The sequence below is a fragment of the Cavia porcellus genome, unplaced genomic scaffold (genome assembly GCF_034190915.1).
Source record: "Cavia porcellus strain 051 isolate PalLab524CR breed Dunkin Hartley unplaced genomic scaffold, mCavPor4.1 scaffold_5, whole genome shotgun sequence".
In the NCBI taxonomy this organism is placed as follows: Eukaryota; Metazoa; Chordata; class Mammalia; order Rodentia; family Caviidae; genus Cavia; species Cavia porcellus.
The window spans coordinates 81656704-81669558 of NW_026947488.1; the positions used below are offsets into that span (position 1 = coordinate 81656704).

A 12855-nucleotide genomic window follows, 5' to 3' on the forward strand; every position below is an offset into this window, starting at 1 on the left:
TAAAAAAGTAAATAATAAAATGGAGATTGAGATAAAAGAGGGCATAACAGCAAAATAGTGCAGGTCAAAACATAAACATTTAAGCAAAATAGTGTTTCACCACAAGATAATCCCAACATAAAAGTAGTTACCATATTGTCTCTTTCCTTGAAATCTTTGAGTATAACTTCCTATGTTGTAGCATCAAACATACCAAAACAATGTAAAACCATTCAAGGGAATGACATTATTACAAGGTATTTAGAATCAACTAACAGAAAATGGTTTCTGCATAATCTCCTTGTCTATAAAATTTTTTGTTTATATTATCACATATAATAAAATCCAATATGATATAACATGTTAAGACCTATAGAGACAGAAAAACAAAAGCTTGATGGGACTTCAAAACAAGATGATATTAAACCAGCACTAGCTATTATGATGTCTCGTTTTCTCCAAAATAGCTGTTCCTACCATCTAACCTTCTCTGCCTCGTTTTTGGTGAGCTCTTTTTCTGTCATTAGTTGTCAGTTTGTCTTCTTCATTTCACTTTCTGCTTCATTCATTGTGGCCTCTCTGCCACTGTATCTGGAATCTTGGTATTTTTCTTTTTTAGAATATCCTGCAGTATTCTCTGTAGAGTTAAACTAGTGGTTGCAAATTCCCCTAGTTCCTCTTTACCCTGGAAGCACCTTGTTTTTCCATCAATTTCCAGGGACAGTTGTGCAGGATATATCAATCTTGGCTGGAGGTTATTATCTTTCAAAGCTTGAATTATTTCCCCCCATGCTTTTCGTGATTTGATGGTTTGTGCTGAGAAGTCTGCTGTAGTTCTGATGGGTGTTCCCTTGTAAGTGATCTGATTCTTTTCTTTGATGGATTTTAATATTCTGTTCTTATATTGGACTTCTGGAATTTTGATTTTTATATGCCTGGGTGTAGCTCTGTTTGGGTTGTAGGTGGCTGGGGTCCTGTATGCCTCATACATGAGTATCTTTAACTTTTGCTAAATTAGGGAAATTCTCTTGGATTATTTCTGTGAATAGCTTTTGTAGTTCATTTGTTTGTGTCCCTACCTCTTCTTTTATGTTCTTAATTCTTAAGTTACGGATCTTCTTATCATCTTCTAGCCTTTGTATTATTGCTTTGTTTCTTTGTTATTTTTAAGAAGTTTTTCATTTCATGCTCCCACTTTACAAATCTGTCCTGCAGTTCAGATAATCTATCCTTAGCTTTTTTCAAGCTGTTATGCCACCTTTCAAGAGTTTTTAGTTTCCTGGTTATCTCTTTGAACCTGCTTCACATATTCTATGTTTTCTCTATTTTCCCCATCAAACAATTCTCCCCTTTTTTCCTGTTCTTCCATTCCACCATCTGTTTTTTCTTGGGCAGTGCTTGCCATTTCTCTAAGAATTCTACTTATATCTTGCTTTATTTCATTAAATACCTCACTTTTGAACTCACCTATGAGGCTCCAGAGATATCGCTTTATGTCTATTGGTGCCGTGCCTGATATTGCATGTTTTCTGTCCTCATTCTCCTTTGTATTTACCTTTCCTGGATCAGTGTTCTCAGGATTGGGGGTATATCCATGACAAAAAACAGTGCAGAGGGTGTCTACACACTGAAGGCCAAAGGATTCAATCCAGGGTCTGGGGTTTACCCTAGTGTCTTGTGCAAGTCCACATCAGCAGGCTGATGGGTCTGGGACAGAAGGCGGAAGGCTCTATGATGAAAGGCTGAAGAGTCTGCACTGGCAGCCAGGAGACTAGGTCCAAACCAAAGGTGAAGACCGGAGCTTCTCCCAGAATGGAATGCATTCGTCCTTCATCCTTCCCTTTTATACCTCCAGGAGGTGAGCCACCCTAGGGTGGGTCTTATTCTACACCCTTGAGTGTAAAGTTGCTAAACCCATTTAGTTAACTTTCTGAATGTCTCAAGTTGACACAAACAATCAACCACTACATAACAATTTTGAATAACCCAATATAAGCTATTGAAATTGAAAGCGTGATTAAAAATTTACCAGCAACAAAAAAAATCCCATGACCTGATGGATTCACAGCTGAATTCTGCAAGTAATTTAAAGAAGATTTAATGCCAATATTTCTCAAACTCTTAAATGAAATTGAAAGGGAAGCAATCCTCCTTAACTCATTCCTGGAGGCAAGTGCTATTCTGATACCAAAACCAGAGAAAGACCCAACCAAAAAGAAGTATTATAGGCCAATCTCACTAATGAACATTGATGCAAAGATTTTCAATGAAGTACTGGCAAATATAATGCAGCACATCTTCAAGAAGATTATGCATCATGACCAAGTGGATTTTATCCCAGGAATGCAGAGATGGTTTAACACATGCAAATCAATAAATGTAATATGCCACATCAACAGAGTCAAAAACAAAAATCATATGATCATCTCAATAGACACAGAAAAAGGTTCTGATAAAGTCCAACACTTTTCGTGATTAAAAAAAAAACCCTATAGAAACTCAGAATAGATGGTATGTACCTCAATCTGATAAAGGCCATCTATGACAAACCAACAGCCAACATTATACTAAATAGAGAAAAATTTAAAGCTTTCACTCTAAAATCAAGAACAAGACAATGGTGAACTACCACCATTTCTATTCAATATACTTCTGGAAATATTAGCTGGAGCAATCAGCCAAGAGTGAGAAATAAAAGGAATAAACACTGGAAAGGAACAAGTATTTGCAGATGACATGATACTCTACATAGAAGACCCCAAAAACTGCATTAAAAGATTACTAGAGTTAATAAACAAATTCAGCTGTATAGCTGGATACAAAATCAACACTCAAAAACCAATAGCATTCCTGTACACAAACAAAAAACTGAGAAAGAAATAATAGAAATACTGCCTTTTACAATAGCATTTTAAAAAATGAAATACTTAGGAATCAACCTAACCAAGAATGTAAAGGACATACATGCTGAAAAGTATACTAAAAATGGAGATTGAAGAGGATATTAGAAAATGGAAGGATGTCCCTTGCTCTTGATTAGGAAGAACCAGCATTGTGAAAATGGCCATACTCCCAAAACTCATACAGATTTAGTACAATCCCAATCAAAATACCATTAACATACCTTACAGATCTAGATTGGAAACAGAAGAGACCTAGAATAGCAAAGGTGATTCTGGTCAACAGAATCTGGGCAAGACAGGAAGCATCTAAATTCCTGACTTGAAATTATACTACAAAGCTACAGTGAAAAAATCAGCATAGTACTGGCAAAGAAATAGACCTGAGGATCAATGAAACAGATTAGAACAAGCAAACACAACTACAAAGACACTTAGCCACCTTATATTTGACAAAGGGGCTAAGCATGTTCACTGGAAGAAAGCAGTCTCTTTAATAAATGGTGCTGGAAAAATTGGCTTTCCACATGCCCAAGACTGAAATTAGACCCATGCTTATCACCATGCAATAAAGTCAAAATGTATCAAGGATCTAAATATTAAAACAGAAACACTAAATCTGCTGGAAGATGAAGTAGGTAGAAGTCTTGGAGACGTAGGGATAGGCAAAGAGTTTATGAGCAAAATGCAAACCACACAGGAAGTACTTCAAGGAATCAACAACTTGGACCTCGTATTATTGAAAAATTTCTGCACTTCAAAAGAAATTACCAACAGAGTGAAAAGAAAACCCTTAGAAGGGGAAAGCATTTAGCCAGTAGTCCCTCAGACAAAGAACTTACATCCAGAACATATAAAGCATTGAAAAACATCAAGCTCCCCAAATTCAAAGACCCTCTCCAAAAATGAGCATCTGAGATGAACACACACTTTTCAGATGAAAAATACAAATGGCAAATAAATACATAAAGAAATGTTCACCATCACTAGTCATTCAAGAAATGCAAATTAAAACAGCAGTGAGATTTCTTCTCACTCTGGAAAGAATGGTTGCCACCAAGAAATCAACAATAGCAAATATTGACGGGGCTCTAAGAAAAAGGAACACTTCTCCACTGTTGGTGGGAGTGCAGACTGGTGCAGCCACTATGGAAATCAGTATGAAGATTTCTCAAAAAACTAGGATTGGAAGATCCATTCATTCTAGCTATTCCCCTCCTGAGAATTTCCCAGAAAAATTGAAAAGGTCATGTCACAGCTATATACGTGCACCCACGTTTATAGCAGCACAATTTGTAGTAGCTAAATCTTGGAAACAACCAAAATACCCATCAACTTCAGAATGGATGAAAAAGATATGGTATTTTTATACAATAGAATATTGGTCTGCTATTAGAAAGGATGATCTTGAGGATTCTGTAGATAAATGAAGGCAACTTAAGACTATCCTCATAAGTAAAATAAATCGGACTCACATTTGTAAATATCATATTGTCTCTTTAATATAAAAAATAACAATAAAAACCTGAATGAGTAATAAGACCCAAAATATATAATAGATATTGTAATAATAAAAGGGAAAGAAAGTGCTCTAAAGGATATAACTATATGTATGTTTAATTTTGTAAGATAGGATAACCATACTACTAAATTTTTATTAGTTCATCAAACAGAATAATTTGCACTGTCATTGTTTGTCTGCCCATTTTTATGCTTTGATTTTGTAAGTTGAACAACTACTTCTAAGATAACAATATACAATTTAACAACTTGTGATTTTTTACTGTTATTTTTGACTATTCCTTACTGTTATGTTTTTTGAAGTCTGTATTATTTCTATTCTTTTTTGTTTTGCCTTTATTCTCTAAATAAAAAATTAGCTTTGCAAGAGTAGAGGTGAATGTTTATGTAACCTCAGTTATAGAATACATACTTTTGAGTCCAGCTAATTTACATGATTAACAAATCTTGTTTTTTTTTTTTTTTTCCCTTCCTCTAGACTATGGTACTGAATGTAGAAACACATTACAATGCCTAGAACATAGTTGCTCCAAAACATTTCTTCTTCCCTTCCTTAATTCATTCCATTTGTTCTATTTTAGATTTAAATTTCTATGACAAGGGAATTTGTCATACACTCTCTCATAAATTATAGCTCATCAATTCTTTGAAACATATGCTCTTCCCTTTGCTGAAATTGTGAAATAATTTTTAATAACTGCTGACCAGGTGGCCATCCTGGTGCAGTTGCCAGTGCCTCAAAAATCCAGAGTAGAGGGGCTGGGGATTTAGCTCAGCGGCATAAGTGCCTGCCTTGCAAGCAAGCAGTCGTGAGTTCAATCCCCAGTACCGATAAAAAGGAAAAAGACAAAAAACCAAAAACAAAAACAAAAAAATCCAGAGTAGGGCTCAAAGAATCTAGAGACAAATGCTGAGCATGATTTTAAAATGCTGTGTCAGCAAAAAGAAGTTTAACTGTGTGGAAAGATATGGATGTCAATAACTCCTGTTTCAAAATTCTGAACGCATACAGTTTTAAGAACATTTTAAATGCTTTATTGCCCTCTTTTTTATATATGTAAAAAAGTGACAGTTTTTAGGGGAGTCTATGTTTATGAAGACTTTATTAATTGACAATAAGATATTTAAAGGGTAAGAAAGCATTGCACAATTAACTGGCTACATTTCTAAGAATGTTACTAGTCCATGAAATAATAGTAGCTTTTGGTTGCTTTAATAATTTTAATTATCTTTGAAAGCACAATCTCTGTGAGTTAATTCTGGGAAAAATTTTTATCCACAGATACAGCTAATACTTCTAACCATCTTATCCTAATATTAACACTATGACAAAAATTACAGTAATAGCTAGTATTTAGGAAGATAAATAATGCTTGCAAAAGCCAAACAAACCATGAATCTCCATTTTCTTTCAGTTATATGTTACAGAAAAATTTATGAGAAATTAACTACCATGAAGAAACTTGAGTAAAATCAGCTGAACTGTGAATTTCCTATTTTCCACACCTATTTCCTATAACACAGCAGCACTTTGCTTTGAATGTAAAAAGTGGTGAATACTTACGGGAGATCTGTGGGTATTTCTGATATGTCAGAATTTTCAAATTCAGGAAATCATATTGGTAACAGTTGACACAGTTTAAATGTCTATTGAAAGCTATCGTAGTCTTTGATGAACTGTATTTTGGTCCTGAACGTGATTAGCGAGTGAGGGCTGCTGTGTTATGTCTCTCTTCCACGTTTCCTGGTGACGTGTTCTTCCAGAGGGGCAGGGGAGGCAAAACTTGGAAGTTTCATCTATTCAGCACAGCTCTGAGGATTTCCAGTTTGGCTTTTCAATTTTATTTTCTCTGCTATTCCAAAAACTGTACCTATATAAATGTGGGCCCGTTTTAATTTTAATGGTCTGTTTCATTTTATTAGAGTATAGTACTTTATTTTTTAAACATTTTAAGGGTTTCTGATATTCAGCAAATTCTCACCCTAACAGTTCTTTTAATCGCAAATGATAGACACATAAAGTGGCCTGCCATCTGTATACTTGCATGTTTAAAATTCTTCCAGTATTAACAGATTCTTTTCTATTTTGGATAAATCCGGTTTTGTCTGGATGCATAATTGAATGTTTCCTGGCCCCTGCTGGCTGTGGTTTCCAAATGGAAAATAAATCATAAGTACTAAAAGGACTTTGTAGAAAAATGCTTTTGACTCTAATAGTAAGAAATTGAATCAGTTAGAAATTTGCTAGGTAACATAATTGAGATTTTTTTAAACAGTAGGACTAGAGAATAGTGATGTATTGAAAAATTGGTAAAAATATATACAAAATTATAAAGTATGTATGATTTAACTGTTTTGAAATTTGTACTTTTTACACTGAATTTCTTTCTATCACTCATAATAAGGTTTCTTTTTAAACTGTATTTATAAAATAGCACCATTTGAAGCCCTTCTCACAGATCTTCCAGTGAGAAGCTGTATGCAGAGGGATTAAGAACCAAGTCCTGGAGGCTTGAGGTGGACCTTGCTAAGTTCTAGTTCTGCCTTTGGCATGCTGGGAAAGGTGTTTAACTTCTCTGCATTTCATATCTCCTTGTCTGTAGAATGAGCTCGTGATGATAGTCTCTTCTCTAGAGAGCCACTTTCTTGCACCATTTTATCTCTATGAGAACACAGAGGCCCAGGAAGGTTAGCATCCTGCTCAGTGGCCACAAAAAAAGTAGAAAAGAAGAGCTAGGATTTGCTTTTACCTGTAACAAAATGTACCCCAAAGCTCTCCAAGGTCCCAGGAAAGCTTTATGATGAGCATGAGACGAAAAGGCATTGGGATGCAGGCTATATATGCTGCGATCTGCTCCTGGCACTGTCACTGTGACCCAATGTGGTGGATGTAAATTCCAAAGAATTTACAATGTCAAGTAATGAATAGGAACCAGTGGTAAGTGAAAACTTGAGGAGTAAATGATAATTTTACTCTGTGCAATGTTGCAACTTTACATCTCTTTAATATATGAGGTATGATCAAAAATACAAAAATACTTAACATTTTAAAATTATTATAGTGAAAGTCACATTGCTAACCTCAAAGTACTCTGTTTTGCTGCAAACACACTTATTCAGTCATTCTTGCCATTGTCTGAAGTAGTTTTGGAAGTCCTCCTCCATGAGTATCTTTAGCTGGACTGTCATGGATACCCTGATGTCTTGAATCAATTCAGAACACTTACCTCTCGTGGTCATTATGACTTTAGGGAAAAGTTAGAAGTCACATTGTGCCTGATCTGGTGAAAAAGGTGGATGAGGACACACTGTAATGTTTTTATGAGCTTGAATTTCCATTAGATTGGCACTTGGATGCAGCATTCGCCATATTTTTTGTCATACTTTATAAAGGCATCCACAAAGATGCAAGAATGATGGGATAAGTGAGTATTTTAAGGGGAATTAACCACAATATGACTTTTACTGTGATAAATTTTTCGCATTTACTATATATTTTGATCGCTCCTTGTATGCTTCATGCCATCTACAGAACAAGGGTTTATCTTAGAAATTAATTGTATTCCCTTGACAGAAAGGAGACCTTGAGAGCTGTAGTGGCTTGGTGAGGTTACAGGTGAGGAGGCAGAGCTGCGTCTAGAATCCAGGCCTCACTCTGGTGGCTCAGGACTCTGCCCACTCCCAACACCCCTGAGAGTACTGATTCCTGGCCAAGCAACATGAAAAAGCCCTTCAAAGGCAAAATGGTGGAATAAGGAGATGACTAACCACAAAGGGAAATTCAGAGTTTGAAAACCACTTCTATCAAAAGTCACTATATAGCCATGTTCTGACTTTACGGAGAAGAGTAAATGTATTTGTATTTGGAAACTTTTGGGGCACATTTGTAATATCAGCTTTAGAATGTATCAAGTAGCATATCAAGTAGTGATATCTATCATGATTGAATCATGAGTTTTACAAGCATCTTTTTTAGTGAGCTCCGATAGTGTCTTATGGCCACTAACATAAAAAATTAAAGCTAAAACAAATTGTACCTGTCTCTGTATTACTTTGTTAGGGCTGCTACAACGGAGTAACTCAGACTCTGTGTCTTAAAAAACAAATTTATTTTCTTGCAGTGCTGTACATTTGAGATTAAGGTGTTGGCTTTTTATAAACAGTCTCTCTTGGGTTGGAGATGGCAACTTTCTCTGCATGCCCACATGTCTGGGTTTTGACCTCTTATAAAGGCAGGAAGCATATTAGGTTAGGGCTCACCCTTTTGACTTCATTTTATCTCTGCCACCTCTGTGAAGACCCAGTATGGTCACATTCCGAGCATGCTGGCTTCAACACATTATAGCTGGAACACAATCCAGTCCATACACATACTTGTGTCTACAGTTACAGCTCCATCTCTCTATATGGTGAGTCTTATGCAAATCTGAAATAATAGTGAGCACTTCTCCAGCTCTTACAGTGTAATAAAAAGGGTACATATTTCAAGTTTCATTTCCCCAGCTTAATTAGCATGTGGCCTGTTCGCACAAACTCGTCAGGAATGAGCATCCTCAGAGCCAACTGTTACCTAATTTTTAGGCTCCTGTTTGCACCAGTAATGGTGGAAAGGGTGAACACGGCTGGGGGAAGTCACCGAGCTGCTGGCTGCCGTCAGAATGCCCATGTGGCATCAGATCTGAAGAGGAGCACTGCAGGCAGCAGGAAAGAGACTTGCACTGTAAGCATCCTCTGGCTTCAGTTCTTTGATGCTCTTTGAGGCATGTCCTGAAGGCTGGGACACTTGTCCACACACAGGAGGCACAGACATGAATGTGGGGCAGTTCTTCACTCCTTTGAAGTAAGCAGTTTCATTTAAAGTGGAATGCACAGGATTTTTTCTCTGGGTTTGTTTTTAGGGGATTGAATTCATCCAAGAATACAGTCTCTTCCGTATTCCACTATAGTCTTCTATCCAGCTACATTCTTTCCTCTCTTCCCCTTTCCTCTTTTGTTTCCATATCTCCATCTCTCACTTATTTATAGCGTGAGGGCCTGCCATGTACGATGCACTCAGCAGGGTCCTGTAGGGAACTCCGGGTGACTCAGAAGTGCTCTGCCTTGCATGCTTTATTCTGGTAACCTAGTCCCTGTTCTGGTCTTGGGTGCACATTCAGTCATTGCTCTGCTAGTTGGTTGGCAAATCTGAAAGCCACTTAGGCTGGCAGTGTCTGGACCTGCCCTCCCTTCAAAGTTCTCTGTCTCTCTGCAGACTTGGCAGTGCTTTTAGCCCAGCCTTTAGCCACCTCCATGTTTCTTCCGTTTCAGCTGCTGCCAAGCAGAGGCTGCTGGCTCCTGACCCCTCTGCCCGGAGGACGTTCTCACCTCGCTCTGTCTTGCCTCCCAGCCTGCTGTATCTTTTCCCTTTTTTGAGCTGTTCCTTCTGATTCCTCCCACTTCTTCCTATTCTCATTTTGACTTCTTTCCCGATTCATATTGATCATCTCTGATGAGCCGACTTAGTGTGCAAAAATAAAGGCTCCCACGATCTGCTTCCTCTCTGCCCACTGTTGTTTATTCCAGGGAATAAAAATATGTTTTCAATGTTCCTTTTGGAGCCAAGGGTACAGAGGAGGGGTTTTTGGACCATTTGCCCATTTTACCACCCTCACCCATCCTAAAGTTACTTCCCAATTATTGAACATTAGGCAACATAATTATTTTTTTAAGAGAAGATTCAGAAGGGTATGGAAGGTACAGGTTGAAATTCCATAATGGGGTTTAAATCTTACCTATAGGCTACAAAGTGTTATATTCATGTACGGGAATAGATTCAACATGGGTGCATATTCTAATTTAATTCTTATAATTTTATTCAGTTGGGAAGTGGTCAGTCAAAAAAAATTTAAATCATGATCACAGCCAGTGTGTGTATCCTCCCCAAACCTGCCTGCCTCCCTCCGTATCTGCTGTCCAAAGCTGACTCACTCTTCATTCCCCAGGCCAACCCTCACTCCTAGGATGGTGGCCTGGTTTCCTCTGAGCTCCTTCAAGACCCAACCAGTCTCAGCCATCTTTGGGTCCCAGCAACAAGCAGAGTCAGGTGCGTAATAGGGCCTCAGTAAAAGTACAGAGAACAAATGAAAAGAAGAAAGTTCTCCAGGCTTCTGTAATCCCTTCCCTGCACCTCTCTGGTGAATTGGTATCTGCAGCACTCACTTAGACACGTGCAAATGTGCCTCCCAACACTGTTGATTAGCCCCCTTAACACTGAATGCTTCCTCTTTCCCCCTCAGATTGGTTTTTTCTTTGAGAAGGGGCACAGTTTCTTCTCTCCATATTTACCTCTCCTGTGAGCTACAGAAATGATTTTCACAAATACAGTCGGCTTAAGTGCTGTTGCTTTTTGCTTGACGTTAGTGTCTATGGAGAATCATGTTTAGAAAGCTGATTTTGTAGAAGCCATAATTTTACTGTAAATAAATCTATGAGATGGGGTTGCTTTTCATGCATTTCAAACGGAGAAGTAAATCATTAGCCACTTGTGCTTCACTTACAGGCGGTTGCTTTGCACCTCATGCTAACCAGTGTTCCTGCCTGATGTGAGTTCAGAGCCCTCAGGGAGGTCTTGCTGATTTCTCTCCTTACCAGCTGGGGACAGATGATCAGCAGGTGTGCGTGTGGCTCCTGCCAGTCTCCTGGACCTTTGAGTGTGGCATTGCCACCTGCTGCTCACCTAGCACAGCCCCTCTTGACTGGTGCTCTGTTGGCGTCCCAGTGCCTCCTCTGATATTCAGAACACATTTTGTTGTAAGTTAACAGACTTAACTCCAAAAAGTCCGCACTGTGTTGGTTCAGGTAATCTCAAACTTATCTGCTTAAGAAACGACGCGCAGAGGGGAAATGAATCGTGCCAAGCTAAGAGCAGGGATTTCCAGTAGTGTTTTAGCAAGCCAGTGACAGAGTATTCACGTGTTAGTTCACTGGCGTGTTCCTCGGCAGCAGCACCCCCTCTCTGCCTCCCCCAAGTTCCAACTGTTGTGCTGCCGCAGGATTCGGTCTGCCCGGGCAGAGCCCCCTCTAGATTGGGTCACAGCAGGAGTGTGGTGAAAGTGATCTTCGCCCTCCCATCGCACACAAAGGCGAGGAGCTGCTTAAAGGGACCTGCCCGCTCCTCCATGAAGCTGCAAACGCCAGTCCGCGAGGGCTCAGCGAGCCGGGGTTTCTCCGGAGAATGAGTGGGGAGGGGTCCTGAGGCGCCTCCGCGTCCTCCCGGAGCGGGGGAGGGAGGGAGCTGCCGGCGGGAGCACGCGAAACCAGCGGTCCGCGGGGACGGCTTCCCGTCAGCTGCTAGCTGGGATGCTCCGCGCCAGCCGCGCGCCCTGCCGTGGTCCAGAGGATGCTGGCGGCGCATCCTGCGGTATGCCTGCGTTGATCTGAGCCAGCGCCCAGCGCGAGCCTGCATTCCGGCGCCGCGGACTGGCTCTCGGCAAGGCTGTGCGCGGTCACCATGCATGCTCAGCTCTAGGCTGCTGGAACAGCCTCCGGACTACATGGACTGGGCTGTTTAATCAGCCGAGATTACTGCCGGGGAAGCTTTCGGAGCTTGATCCGCGCTCCAGCTGCTGTGACAACTTCGGGGCTGGCTGTTTACTTCTCTGGGTCCCGGGGACAGTGTTCTGCAGCGCAGCCACCCCTGCCACTCGGCCGGCTCTGAAGTCAGCGGTCAGGACTCCTCTGACGGTGTCCCCAGGAAGGGGGAGCGAGGAGGGGTCAGAAGAGAGCAGAACCCCCCTAGCTGCTCAACCTCTCCTGACTGCCTGTGCTGTGGGGTTCTGAGAGGGACCGTGCGCTTTCCGGGGAAGCAATGCAAGTCTCCATAGCCTGCACTGAGCACAATCTGAAGAGTCGGAATGGTGAGGACCGACTTCTGAGCAAGCAGAGCTCCACCGCCCCCAATGTGGTGAACGCAGCCCGGGCCAAATTCCGCACGGTCGCTATCATCGCGCGCAGCCTGGGGACCTTCACCCCCCAGCATCACATTTCTCTCAAAGAGTCCACCGCAAAGCAGACTGGCATGAAATATAGGTATGGATGTGAGATTCCCTCTGTCCGGGGTTTCTGGGTTCTGTGTAGGAACAGCTGGGGGAGGCAGTCCATCGCTTTTGAAAAGTGACTTACTTATGGTGGGTTGCTTAATTTAGAATTCTCAGGTGTTTTTAAAATAGCTCTTTAGGAGGACAGAAAAAGCTCAAAGTGGTGTGTGTGTGTGTGTGTGTGTGTGTGTGTGTGTGTAAGTTTTATAAATTGTGGCCCATTTTGTATAGACTTAAGTGTTATGAACACTATAGGAGCTACAGAAATTCCCCTCTGCTAAAAGAGACACACTGCTGGAAACTGGCATTTTGGTCAAGGCATTTTTAGGAACAATTTTTTTCTATTTTAGGATACATATGTAGCTTCTGCCATTATACTA

General features: G+C 40.2%; 1 protein-coding gene across 2 annotated transcripts in view; it reads left to right on the forward strand.

The window, feature by feature from the left end:
- The window catches only part of Kcnab1 (potassium voltage-gated channel subfamily A regulatory beta subunit 1), a 418900-nt gene that overhangs the window by 144796 nt on the left and 261249 nt on the right, over positions 1 to 12855 (forward strand). The window contains exon 1 of one of the 2 annotated variants that reach the window (XM_023560240.2): positions 11343 to 12467. The exons of the other annotated variant lie outside the window; for it this stretch is intronic. Coding sequence (XP_023416008.1) covers positions 12247 to 12467 — 221 coding nt within the window. The 5' untranslated portion in view covers positions 11343 to 12246. Of the gene's footprint in view, positions 1 to 11342; positions 12468 to 12855 lie in introns of those variants that run through there. 2 annotated transcript variants of the gene reach the window in all.